The 13653-nt window shown below is 44.6% G+C and overlaps 2 protein-coding genes across 2 annotated transcripts in view; one reads left to right on the top strand and one right to left on the bottom strand.

Annotated features, from left to right (window-relative positions):
• Positions 1–4942, top strand: part of MNAT1 (MNAT CDK-activating kinase assembly factor 1) — a gene marked incomplete at its 5' end in the record, with an annotated part of 84887 nt that extends 79945 nt beyond the window's left edge. The window contains one exon of the mRNA XM_010022583.1: positions 4822–4942. Within this exon, the coding sequence (XP_010020885.1) occupies positions 4822–4942 (121 nt within the window). The remainder of the gene's footprint in view (positions 1–4821) is intronic.
• Positions 4943–9057: 4115 nt separating this feature from the next.
• TRMT5 (tRNA methyltransferase 5) lies at positions 9058–13434 on the bottom strand. The gene is made up of 4 exons (XM_010022582.1): positions 12765–13434; positions 12240–12364; positions 10074–10728; positions 9058–9122 (listed from the first exon to the last, which is right to left on the bottom strand). Exons 1-4 carry the CDS (start codon positions 13432–13434, stop codon positions 9058–9060), a joined length of 1515 nt encoding a protein of 504 aa, XP_010020884.1.
• Positions 13435–13653: the final 219 nt, after the last annotated feature.

Genomic DNA, 13653 nt, shown 5'->3' with positions numbered 1-13653 from the left:
AGCAGGAAGTTCTGACACCAATAATAGCCGGTTTGTTTGTTAAGATCCAAGTACAAGGATAGTGCCCACTGAAATAGATAAACTGCTTTTTGACTTCTGAAGACCTGGGGTCAGGCTTGCAGCTAGTCTGTGGAAGGATGAATTGCTGTTCTGGACTTCTTTTAGTACCCGTTTTGTGTTGTGCAGGTTACAGTCTGCGAGGTTTGAGTAACACCTAGCGAAGGCCTGTTCCCAAATGGATTTCCCAGGGCTATGTAATGAAGAGCAGCAATGAACTCAGCTCATTTTATAAACAAATTCTGCTTTGGCTGCATGGACCGACTATGTGGTAGAACTGGTTCAAACAAACAACAGTTGAGTGGCAGAGCTCAGTTTCTTACCTGCTCAGGGGCTATAGAGTAACCCAGGCCATGCATTCCTCATGGAGAAACTGGTCAGAGAAAAGTTTATTATGTGCTCCTCTCATCTGATAAGACCCAGTCTCTGCAGGGATACTGTGAATAATGCATTGATAGCTTATCTTAGAGACTTGGTAAATCTAATGAAAACAATTCTCTCTAGAAAGGTTCAGGAATGCAGCGTGTGCTACTGCGTTACTAATGCTTTACACAATTTTGCGGACTGGAGTACTTTCCTGCTTTCATGCAACCACTGTTTATTATTTATATGATGAATCTGGAATATTTCCCAGATCTAATGTCTGCCCCATTACCTTCTGTCTTGGATACTGCGAATAATCAGATGAGCAGTAAATCTATTCTGCGGAATAGAATTACATGATCTTTTGTTCTTCCGTCAAACAGTTTTTGAATGATTTTTCTTTTCTTCACCCCCATAAAATACCTAATACAACAAAAAAAGTACAATCTGCATGCCAAATACACAGTACTCCACGTGTATATCCAGTGATGCATCTGCAGGAACACCAGTGGAGTGTACTTGTCTTGGGTAGACGGGGAGGGTGGCATGAAATAATCCCAAGCACTGATACTTCCAGTTGGGTGAGTGGAGGGGAGTACTGTGGGTTTTTTTGGTTTGTTGGTTGGATGTTTTGGTGTGTGGTGGTTTTGGTTTGATTTTCTTTTAGCCTGGTTTGATTGTGCTGTTTCTCCATCTTCTCCGTTTCTGAGGTCTTTCCCGAGCTTCTCTGAAACAAGACTGCCCTTGCCGAGCAGTGAGGGGACGTTTGCCAGTGGTCTCGGGTGTTACTGTCTGACAAGCTGTGGTTGAGTCCTCTGTGCCTCAGAAACGGCCATGCCAAGGGGTGCTGAGGCTGCCTGGGCAGCGGGTGGAAGGGCACAGGGGGTAACACTGCCATGTAGTTCTGTGGCGGTCCCAGTCATTCCTGATGAAGTGATGGTGACATAGCCTTTGGAAAAAGAAAGCATGAAGGAAACCTACCCCAGGAGTGATCAGCTTGCTTCCGAGTCTACAGCAAGTGTGAATTATACCTCTTCACTTGAAAGCAGGCGGCTTTTTAAAAATTACCCCCCAGCCCCCACCCCGCGTGGTGATGAGAAACCAGAGGTCAGGAATGAGCCCCCTGAAGGCTCATGAAGAACAAAATACGATGTGTTTTAATTGACATGAAAGGTTAATGGGGAAGATCAACATCCAAGGGCTGCAGCTAAGGAAAGGGGCTTGTTTGGGCAGGGCCTGAAGCGGAGTGTAGGCACTAGAGTGGGAAGTGTGAAACCATGGGGCAGAGAACACACGTCCCTTTAGCCTTGCTCAGAAATAATGGTGCAGGCATTTTTTAACTTCAGTCTGCCCTCAGTAAAAACAAGTTACATTAAAAAACTGTGCACCAGAAAAAGCAAACCTCTCTTTCCTGGTTTCTGCTTATAAGATTTACAGATACTTAAAATAAACCTATGAAAAACAGACCTAGTGTGCTGGAATTTGCTAACTAGTGAGAGCAATTACCTCCAGGTCCCAAGACCTAACGGAGCTTGACTTTTTGGAAATAAAACTTGGCAGGCGCTTCTTCCTGCTGCTGTTGTAAAGGTGTACATGAAAAGATGTGTTGACCTCTGCCAGAAACCCCAGGAATCCAGTTGAGAGAGATTCTCCTGTGAAGGGCACAGCCGGATTCAGGCTGCACAGATGGGGATTGGTGGGGAAAAGCCGGCAAAACATTCACTTCTCATTGTGTGGCTTCGGCGTGGCAGATTCTTTGCAATTGCCTGGTGTACCACAGTAATTAAACGGTCAAGAGCAGTAAGTTTAGATACTTAACAAGAAAATAAAGACCTCACTTGACAGCCAGCAGCTTGTTGTGCTTGTTCCACAGGAGTAGGGGTAATTAACGCAGGTTGCCATAGTAAAAGTTGATCAGAGTCTTTTTAGCAATGTTTTTGTATTGCTTCAGAGATCATATACCAATTAACCATAAATGCTGTAATAGCTGTAAATCTGATTGTGTTATGAAACTAATGCCCCAATTTCAGATGACCTAAAAAAAGGGAAACAACAGACTCTGCCTCTCTCCTTTTAGTGCTATATAAGTAACTAATGATAAGGAAAGTAATGAAAAACACACAACCAACCTTTGTTAATGCAGAAACATAAAGTAATCCCCTGCTTTCTCTGGACTGCTCCACGCAGGAGTGGAAAATTGAAGTTTCTGCAATGAAAAACCATGACAGACGTGAAATCTGAGAGGGGAATTGATTTTTATAAGACTTGCTGGCTTGGAGGGTGGAGATAGTTTCACACCAGCATTTCGAAGGAAATTATTTCTTGTTGTCAGTATTCTTTCATCGTTACTGGCTGGGGGAAGGAGCTCTTGTTTCATACAGCAGTTGCAAAAGGCCTTTGGAAAGAATGAGATTTTCCTCCTAAAACATTAAGGGGCAAGTAAAAAGAAGGTTAAACATTTTTTTTTAAATGCATTAAGCATGTTCTCCCCCAAAACCGGAGCCCTCTGTAGACCATCTTGCCCTGCAGATGAAGAGACAGGACTGGCTTTGCTGCCGTGTTTGTCGATTCCCTTTGTACTGAACACTCTGAGGTGGGTTTGTGCCCCCAGGGTCTGGGCTGTGCAGATGGGAACCCATGTCCAGCAGTGAGGACCAGGCTCCGTCCCACATTGGTACCAAGCAGCAGAGTTCACCTCAGCCTGGCCACAGGAGGCATATTCAGTCTCTCAGCTTCAGCATCACCAACAGTCACTCAGAAATGTTGCTCATGTCTGTGCATTGTGGTTATTAGGTGCAAGAAATACAGTTTTAAAACTGTAATTAATCATTTCTAAGTAACCTCTTTTTCTACACATTTATGGCTTCAATGGGTATGACTGTTTATTATGTCTTACCTATAAAATCTGACCTGTTTTATATACTCTTTATGGAAACAGTGTAGAGTCATAAATTAAAAGATGCAACTGTTTTGGATATTTTACTGGTGGTCCTGTATTTTCCTGCCAGAAGTGCAGCTGGTTTAGGTTTCTCAGGATAACATTATAAAAGATTGTATGCATTTTGCAAGTTTATGCTTGAATTGCCAAGCCAGAGGTGGAATGACTCAACCTTCCCAAGAGCAACACGTACCAAGTGATGAATCAAAACAGCTAGCTGAAGCTCAGAGGCTCACATGGCCACTCTGAAAAGCAGTTCTCATTTATGGTATTTTATCTGGTGTTTGGAATTTGCGGCAGTCATTGAGCTGGGCCCATGGCTGTCTTTGTATTTGAAAGGGTTTTGGTGCAAAACTAGCCAAGAACCTGGTCTTGCATCTGTCTTATGTGAACCGCAAGGACTTGTAGGGTTAAAGCACGGAAGGAAACCATCCACATACTCACAAGCAGACACCTTTAGTGGGAGCCCTTGGGTATGAGCCCTCGGAAGGAGCTGATGGGAGCCAAGAGCATGCAGCAGGGCTAGCACAGGCAGCGTGGTTCAATGTCAGCTCATTGGCCTGGTGGCTGGTTTGGTGTAAAATTTGATGGCACAGATGATAGAATCACAGGCTGGTTTGGGTTGGAAGGGACCTTAAAGACCATCTAGTTCCAACCCCCTGCCACAGGCAGGGGCACCTTCCACTAGACCAGGGTGCTCCCAGCCCTTGTGTCCACACTGTTCTTGAACACTGCCAGGGATGGGGGAGCCCCAGCTTCTCTGGGCAACCTGTGCCAGTGCCTCACCACCCTCATAGTGAAGGACTCTCTAATAGCTAACCTGTATCTCCTCTCTTTCAGTTTAAAACCCTTTCCCCTTGCCCTATTGCTACATGCCCATAGATGATGATGATGAATTCATGGTGCAGTTCAAAGTCTGGCTAAAGTTTGGCTGCTTTAGCCAAAATGACAGCCTCCCACAGACCTAATTCCCTGGTGTCAGTGGACTTACTGCAGATACAGATAGGCCTGAGAGCAGAAAGTTCAGCCCTGCTGTTATCAGAGCAACGGGCATGGTTGGCTCTTGGGGGTGCCCAGCACTAACGGGGCAGAGCTGAAACTCGGACTCCTGTGGGAGTGCAGGAAAACTTGTGTCATCATCATCATCTTACAAGGGAGAAATGCAACCCTGCCCCCAGAGCAAGTACCCAAATACAACCCAGTGAGTGTACTTAACCCTGTGCAGCCTGTTGCCAGAGTCAAGCTTTTGCAGTGTGTTGGCTGGACAGCTGGTCTGAAGGTGCGTCGGCATTGCCATCCTTTCAGCTAGTGAGTGTTTATCCTGATCCCTTCATAGGTGGCAGCGGGCAGCTCCATCTCCTTGCTTTCTCCCAAAAAGCAGCTTTGACCTGACTGTGCTAAGAACCCCTCAGGTGTCGGATGTGTTTATTTCTGCTCTGAAATGCTGCTTCTCTTTGTTTCAGGTATCTCGCCCACGTGCGAGCCGCCTCTCCGCAGGATGTCGCTGGGGGCTACACTTCCTCTCTTGCTTGCAGCCGAGCCTTACAGGATGCCTTCAGTGGTCTTTTCTGGCACCCCAATTAGCCGCCAAGCATCAGCCTCTGATCAGGGGACACCAAACGGAGCGAGGAGTAAAATTGCTGCCATCTGCACAATGGCTACACTGCAGTCCCTCTTCTGCGTAAAACCAGCTGTGTATAAGTGTTAGAGGAAATAAAAGCCTTTGTAAAATGTAGGTGCATTTTTGTGTAGAGGGAAACTCATTAGTCATGTAGCACATGCAGTCATGTAGCTGACAGAGGCTGAAGCAGTAAGCCACATCTAATGGAAGATGTGAATAACTCAGCTGTGTATACTTGAGGTTTAAAGAAATACACTTGTAATTTTTTTTTTTTAAAGCCAGACTTCAATAAAAAAGTTTGTGGTTTTACTCTTATTGCAGGGTTTTATCTGCACAGGCATTTAAATGCCATTTTGATTATAACATTTAGTGTCAATATTCAAGCCTACATTTTCTTCCCCTCAAACTAGTTTCCCCAGTTTAGACAAGTGGGTTTTTCCTCCTGCCAGCTGGATGAGATGAGAAACCTTGGAACTGTGCTGACACAACTTGTGCAGGATCCTTATGGATATCCCTTGGTTCTTACCTTTGTATGGAAAACAGATCTTTAGCTGGAAGTCTTTCAAGTGAGTTTCTCTAGAAGAAATCTAAGAAGCCTTGATACACAGCAAAGTCATTAGTGTGGTCAAAATTGGGTTTGTTTTTTTTTTCCCTGATTAGCTCCGTTTGCAGCTTTTCTGTTGTGTGTTCAGAGGTTCTTTGGGCAGGAATCTCCCTTTGTCTGGCTTTTGGGATGACCCTTGCCACTTGATCTGCTGCTCTTACGTGTTCCTTCCCCTCTCCTTATAGCAGTATGTAGACTAATTGCAGCAGAGATGGTCTTCCTGTGGCAGGACTGGTCTTTGCCATGAGTGTGTATAAACTGCAGGAGACTGGAAACCGCTTAGGACAGCGTGTGCCTCCAGAGTAAAGCCTGGCCCACGTTTTATGGGTCACCTGTTAATAGCTGTTGAATACTGCTCTGAGGAGTGCATTGAATGAATGGATTTTTTTCTGTGTTGTAATAAAGAGAAGAATAAGCTCTATTCCAGACTCAGTGATTTCTTTGCTAAGGGAAGTGGGGGGAGGTGCCAGAATTTCACAGAATCATTAGGGTTGGAAGGGACCTCTGGAGATCATCCAGTCCAACCCCCCTGCCAAGGCAGGGCCACCCACAGCAGGTTGCACAGGAACATGTCCAAGTGGGTTCTGAATGTCTCCAGAGAGGGAGACTCCACAACCTCCCTGGGCAGCCTGTTCCAGGGCTCTGCTACCCTCAACATAAACAAGTTCTTCCTCATGTTGAGGTGAAACTTCCTGTGTCTTAGTTTATGACCATTGTTCCTTGTCCTGTTGCTGGGCATGACTGAAGAGCCTGGCACCATCCTCCTGGCACCCATCTTTGAGATATTTCTGTGCATTAATGAGATCCCCTCCCAGTCTGCTCTAGAATAACCAGGCCCAGCAGTAGACTCTCCTCACAAGAGAGATGCTCCAGACCCCTGACCATACCTGTGGCCCTGAGCTGGACCCTCTCCACTAGCTCCTTGTCTGTCTTGTACTGAGGAGCCCAGAACTTGAACACAGTGCTCCAGGTGTGGCCTCACAAGGGTCAAGTAGAGGGGGAGGATCACCTCCCTTGACCTGCTGGCCACATGCCTCCCAGTGCACCCCGGGATACTATTTTCCTCCTGGCTGCAAGTGCACACTGTGGCTCATTGTCAACTTATCATCTACCAACACTCACAGGTCCTTCTCAGCTAAACTGCTCTCCAATAGGTCAGCCCCAACCTGTACTGGTATTTGGGGTTCTTCCTCCCCAGATGCAGTACCCTACACTTCTCCTTGCTGAACCCCATTAGTTTCTCTCTACCCAATTCTCCAGCCTGTTAAGGTCCTGCCGAATGGCAGCACAACTTTCAGGTGTATCAGCCACTCGCCTCAGCTTCGTACCATCAGCAAACTTCTTTTCTTCTGCATGCTTGGTGATGACTTTCAAAAGCCCTTCTTGTCCTTGATGTCCTCTGCCAGACTCAATTCTAAGTGGGGTTTGGCCTTCCTCGTTGAATCCCTGCATACCCTGACAATGTTTCTAAGCCCACTTGGCCTGTCCCTTTTGCCACCCCTGATAAATTTCTTTCTTAAGAGTTTAAGATTTACTAAACCATTTTGTTGATTAAAGCCAGGTTTCTGTTAGCGCAGGAGTGCCAGGAAGCCCTAAATTTGGACTGTAAAGCAATGCACACAGTCAAAGGGACCTACAGCTTCCAGCAGTACAGACAGGCCCGTTGATGTGGATCACAGGGTGGCTGCATTGTTCCAGGGTGGTCAGGGGTCTTGTTGCTACAGCAGGGTTCATGGAGGGCACCAAAGAACAAGAGCAGCTTTTGAATGTTTATGGAAACCTGCAGGGCAGGGGTAGGAAATCACACAGTGTTAGAAAACCTAGCAGACAGCAACCACAGCACACATTGCTCTTTGAGGAGCTGTGGCTGGTAGGGAGAGGGTACAACGTGCCTGTCATCAACAACGGGACCACAAACAGGTTGAAGCTGTTGAGTACTATTGTAAAGGGCAGCAGAGGAGTGCTGGGGCTGAAGCAGCAGGCCAGGGGAGGGACCTGTACAGCAGCTTTCCAGATAGTAGGAGTGAGTCATGATGACTTTTAACCCCTGGTTTGATAAATGCAGTCCAGGGACAACAGACCTGCAAAGGCCCACTCAGAAGTCCTGGCTGTGGAGCCAAGGGAAAGGCAGTAATGCAAAATCCTTGGGCCTTAGCAGCTGTTTGGGTGAGAAGCAGGACACCAGGCTGCAGGCCCCAGTGATGGAGCCACAACAGCATAGGAGTGAGTCATGATGACTTTTAACCCCTGGTTTGATAAATGCAGTCCAGGGACAACAGACCTGCAAAGGCCCACTCAGAAGTCCTGGCTGTGGAGCCAAGGGAAAGGCAGTAATGCAAAATCCTTGGGCCTTAGCAGCTGTTTGGGTGAGAAGCAGGACACCAGGCTGCAGGCCCCAGTGATGGAGCCACAACAGCAGGACCAGGGTGATGGACGTCTGCTCACTGAGCTGCTCTGCGCGAGCTGGGACTGAAGGAAAATATCTGAAACTGAGAGGTTGGGCCGAGGCCTCCGTCCAAATAAACTTTGTGGTTGACACTGCCCAACAATAGCCTGGATGTGTAAGTGAAGGAAATCAAAGGCAAAGGCTTTTCAAATCCCTGCAGAATACAAGCAAGCCAGTCAGCAAGATCACCCAGGCAGAGAAGCAGCTGGAGGCAGGGGAAGGCTGGGAGGTGGCAGGGGCGGGGAAGCCATAGGAGGATGTGGTTCCAAGGCAAGAGATCATTGAGCCAGGTACTGGTTTTCAGTCTTGCACTTCAATGCAAGTGTGCGCTTCATCTGCAAACGTGCCAATGGCGTTAGTCTTTCCTGCTTTAAGAGTGTAAAATGCTAAGTTGGGAGCCAACTAACTACTTCCAATCCCTAACTACATCTCAGTGTTAAAAAGCATTTCTTACTCAAAAGCCTAGGAACAAGTACATGTGGCCATTCGGGCCTTCTTGTATCTTGGGTCAAGTTTTCAAAAGGTGATGTCACTTATACAGGAGCTGTTTGTGCATCTGCTAGCGGTAATCCACTGTTCTTAGACACAAGACCCATTTGTCAGAGAATCCAATGCAAGAGTCATACGAGTCCCAACAAAATACAAAAACCTGTTTTCACCACAAGCCCCACATTATCAAAGTGACACAGCAGAAAACTATCCTGGCCTGTGCCACTTATCTACCATGGGGTGTGAAACAACAGAGAGCAGAGAAGTACCAAAACACATTTATTACATAAAAGCAAAGTTTTAGTTTGTTTGTAGTAACAACAATTTCAATCTGCTCACTGATCCCACAGTGAAAAACAAAAAAAGGTAACTGCAGGAAGCGAGGCTGACAAAGGAAAGCTGCAACACACATTCTGCATCTCAGCACTGGAGATGGGCAACATGGGCAGTATGCTTCAAATAACTCAAAGGATACACCAGAGGTAACCTCAGTGTACCTCTTACACAAACTACTGAGGTAGTTACCGTAACTCTAGTCTTCAGCTCAGAAACTTCTCTTCAGAAAACTTGTTGCTGGTACACAGACGTTTAGAGGCTGGTTTTGCTGGAAGAACATTAGAAGAAGTCAATTATTTAATGTACAGTAAACAGCCTGAACTAAACCACAAGCCATGTAATACTTCAGGGATTTAAGAGGAAGAGATGAGAATTAAAACTGGGATTAACAGTCATGAATGAAAACTGTTATAGCAGTAATGGGGATCTTTACTAAAGACTTTCAAAAAACCTGTCTTGAGCTACATTTTGACCTACATCTCAGTGCTACCCAACAACAGTGTAAAAATAAGTTTCATGGCATCAAAGTTTTATCAGAACCTTCTTTCCTCCAGTTCATGTAACCGCAGGCTGAAAGCCTCCCCTCTCCCTCCTCCTCACATAGTGCAAAGCTCAAGATGGCTGAAACCAATGAGCTTCTGCAAGTCCTTCAAAAACTAAATGACATTTATGAAAAAATAAAACTCAAATTCAACATTAAAGATCTCTAAAGATATCTGTTTCTCAACTAAACTGTACAGAAGCTGATTCTGCTGATGCAGTGACTCCAGACCTAAAATGAGTCAGTGCAAGTATAAGGGAGAAGGTCAGGACTGGGACCCATTGCTTGGAAGCATGCCATTCCACTCTGGGTGAAAATGAAGCTACAGTTCGGAAGTATTTAGCTCTCAGAAATGTGTGCTTGGCATTAGATACCCCATCCTCCCCCAGAACGCGATCTGGTTTATAGCCTGTGGGATGATCCTATCCAGTCCACCATTTTCTCTGTGGAGGCTCATGCCGGGATCAGAGGAGCAGACCGCTGTCGCAGCATGCATGAAGCCCTGCAGCTGCTGCACATGTGCAGGCTCCTGCCAGCAGCCTCCACACTCCACAACCAAAAGCAGAATTCTTGCCATATGGCTGGAGTGGCCCACAAGGCTGACAAGGTGGGACCAGCTTGAGACAGCACAAGGTGTAGCCTGAAATCCATGTGCCACATAGAAGGTTTGTTCCTTACCTTCATCAGGGCAGGGCCTCTTGTACAGTATGTCCGCTGGGATCTGGAAGCTAATGCACAGCATCTCCTTGTTGGGTGCGACATTTCTAACCAGGTAAGTAGAACAGCGCCCGTCCAAGGAGGTTCCTAGAGAAGCTTCAGCTCGTTCTTGTATGTCTTTGGCTGGGTTCTCGTGTTTGGAGAAACCGTAGCAGTGCACCATGGGAAGGTCAGCAGTGCCACATGGTTCTCTGACCAAGAGATGCCGGAAAGCGTCCAGAAATTCAATAGCCAAAGCTGGCAAATTCATGACTATGTGAAAGGAGGTTTTTTGTTCTTCTTTCTGAAGTGGGAGCTCTTTACTTAGTTCTTCTCTTACTGGGCCCAGCAGGAAGTCCCTGCCATCCATATTGAATGCTTTAATTTTTTTGTCTACTTTGTTCAGTCTGCAGTTGTGCAGGAGCCAGTTGTAGGATTCAGGATTGAGATCGTTTGCAAATACGTGGCACTTTTTCTTTGCTGCTGGAATAGCAAAAGGTCCTATCCCAGCAAAGACATCGAAAAGGACATCGCCGGGCTTCAAAAGCTCAACAATACGGCTGTGTTCAGTGGAGAGACGTGGGTTCCAGTAGACTTTAGAAAAGTCCAATTCATATACAATATTATTTTCTTTGACCTGAAAGTCCAAAACATTTGCTTAAGCCTCTGTGTTCAAATTCCAGGCATATTTAAGCATTATCAGTAGTTAAGACAGCTAAAAAACAAGGTGCTTTATCAAAAGATAATTGACATTTGTCCCACTAGTAGTGCACATAAGTCTTGTATAAGCAGATCTACTCAACAGAAATAGCCATAAGGAATGTTCCAACTGTCAGTCCAGATGGCTGGCTTATGGATGTCTCAATCAGGTGGAAATAAACCAGCAACTTAAATTTACCATTAAAAAAAATAATAATCTGAGGCTTTTTTTGTGGCTGGCTGACAACACCTTTATTGAAAGCAGATCTTGGGACTGTGCCTTGAGCCCTCCTCGGGGGAGTCCACATCATAAATAAGTGTCTGAGAATGATACAGCACACAAATGGCAACAGTCACCCAAATTCAAAGTCCCTGGGAGCCACCCTGCAGTTTGAAAAAATACCCTATTTTATCTCTCAAGGTGACAGCGTCTGGAAACTTATCCAAACCCAAAGTTTGGGATGAGCACTACCTTAAGTCAGATCTAAAAAGAAACCATATTTATTCCAATGAGGATGAGATGCGAGATGATACTTTGCACCACCACACTTCAGTTGTGTGAATGGGAATTAAAGTAGCTTTGTATCATTTGCTTTGCCAGCAAGAAACATAGTGAAACATCTGCACTCCTCAGCGTGCAGCTCAGTGGTGTGCTAGATGTGTGCTCAGTGAGCTAATACCCTCTGCATAGTATTTGTTTGTCACTTCTGCCTTGACAATTCAAATGCCTTCTCTCTGCATGTACATGATGTTCTATCAAGCTATTCAACTTTTTTATTGGGTAATTTAATGTTTTCTCTTCTAAAAGCACAGAGCTGCTAGCAGTTATGAAAAATATTTTTTGGTCAAACCAGTGGCCCAATTTGCAGCTAAAGCCAAGAAACCCTGCGTGGCAGTTACGTAGTTCTTCACACCTGAGAAATGTCAAAACACAGGGGAAATGAGGTTTGTCTTGCTGCTGACACCAAAGGAAAAAGGCACAGGCAAAATCTTGCCTAGGTTGTAAAGACACTGAGATTTAGAAACACATTCTTATGTTCCATACCAGCCACTGTACAAGGCTTGGTGAAATGAAGAAACAGCAATTCCTTAGATCAAATCCACTAAATATTCTGGCTTTACAGTGAGAAACACCCCGTACTACAAAGTCTTTAATTAGTATGTCTGTAAGAAACCTGCTGCTGTCACGTATCAGTAAAGTATCATGACAAGCTGTGAACCTCAAAGAATACATACCTTCATGATCCTTATGGTTGCGAGTTTGCCCTTGGCAGACCAGGTCGAATGAATGCAGATGTAACTGCCAACTCTTACACTTTAAAACAGGTGACAGGAAGGGCACTGTGTAAAGGAACGGTTTTAACAGCACCTCTTCAGCACATCTGTCCAGTAGATATCTTTGGGTTTTAGAACATTAAATTTAAAATAATAGGAGAAAATCAACTGTACCTTGGTTACCAGGTTGCTCTCTCCAGCGAGCACTTCCATTTGGAAATTTCTATACGTGCTGTCAATAATATTGGTTTTATTTACTACACAGGTGATGCCTGGGTTCTTGTCAATTATAACTTGGCCTGAAAGAGACAAACTAGAATCTTTTAATGCTCTACAACAGATACAAACACTGCTGTTTACAGTTAATTAATTAACTTAAACTAAAAGCATTAGAACAACCTTCCTCTGATGATTCAGGGTTGCAGATGTGACACCTTTGTAAGGCACATACTTTAGCCTGACCCAATTCTCAGTGCAATCTCAGTGAACTGAGACTACGATTACTGTAAGAGAGAACTACACCTTCTGTGCACAGCTACAGCATCGACATAGGCTATTTAAAGTCAAAATACAAAGCAACTAAAAGCCCTCAAAAGTATTCTTTGTACAAGTAATAATTTATCAGTAGAATAATTGTTAAATATCTTTTTAGCAATATATTAAATATACTAATTACTTGAGAAGAGTTCTTTTACCTACCAATCAAATGTCTGTAGGGAAGCTGATGATCTCTAAGATTCAAATGAGCTATGTGACCAACACGGCTAAATCCAGAGGTGACATCCTGACCTTCAGGAAGGACTGCTCTTAGTATCTCCTCTGACTTGAAATTCTCATAAGTCAGCTCCAAGTTATACTTGGACACCTCAGGATGAACATGAAGCTGTTTTAATACCTCTTGCTCTGATTCTCCCAATGAGAATTCTGGTATTTTATGACGATCCAGAATAAGAAGTCTACTGTCCTCATCTCCTGGATCCTCAACCACTCGCTTTAGACCAGGACGCTGGAGTACCACGTGTTTTAGGGACTTCAGCAAAGTATTTATAGTTTCTTTCTTGACTTTAAGAACTGGAACAACAACTGTCCTTTTAAAAGCTTCTCTGTTGAGTTGTGTCATCCCACGCACTCCAGGATGTGGTGAATACAGTTCGAGATCAGCTTTATCCTCCACAGTGTCAGGCATTGTAAAAAACCTATTTTTTTTAACTACTACGAAGAGCCTAGGTATTCTGCCAGAATATTGCGCCAACAGCATCCAAACTGCTGGAAATGATGTATTTGCTGCAGCTGTCCTAAAATTATTAGTTTTCAGTAGTCTGGCAGAGTATCCCAATCTCCATAAAGTCCTAGAAGAGAAATTACTCATTTTATAGACATTATGTAATCATTCCATTAAAAAGGCTTCAAATCACATGGCTTTGCTGTTCTCTTATACTAGAATTTCCATCTGTACCAAACAATCCACAATAGTTTAGTAAAGCTCTTTATTATGAATTATATACCACAAATTTCTGTCCTCCTGCAAATGTATTTTTAGACTTCAACATTAACTTTAAGCAGTGAGATAATCCCCTCCTGCCAAAAA

This window comes from Nestor notabilis, unplaced genomic scaffold (assembly GCF_000696875.1).
Source record: "Nestor notabilis isolate BGI_N333 unplaced genomic scaffold, ASM69687v1 scaffold2399, whole genome shotgun sequence".
Lineage (NCBI taxonomy): Eukaryota > Metazoa > Chordata > Aves > Psittaciformes > Psittacidae > Nestor > Nestor notabilis.
The sequence above is the reverse complement of the archived record's forward strand: the minus strand, read 5'-3'. Positions and strand labels throughout refer to the sequence as shown.

Bases quoted from the DNA above. Each gene is read 5' to 3' on its own strand.
- TRMT5 (XM_010022582.1), bottom strand. From the start codon at position 13,434: ATGAGTAATTTCTCTTCTAGGACTTTATGGAGATTGGGATACTCTGCC. The intron at 10,729-12,239 runs GTACAGTTGATT...TTGGACTTTCAG, and splicing joins AGAGCAACCTGGTAACCAAG to GTCAAAGAAAATAATATTGT. The intron at 9,123-10,073 runs GTAAGGAACAAA...ATGTTCTTCCAG, and splicing joins GAGGCCCTGCCCTGATGAAG to CAAAACCAGCCTCTAAACGT.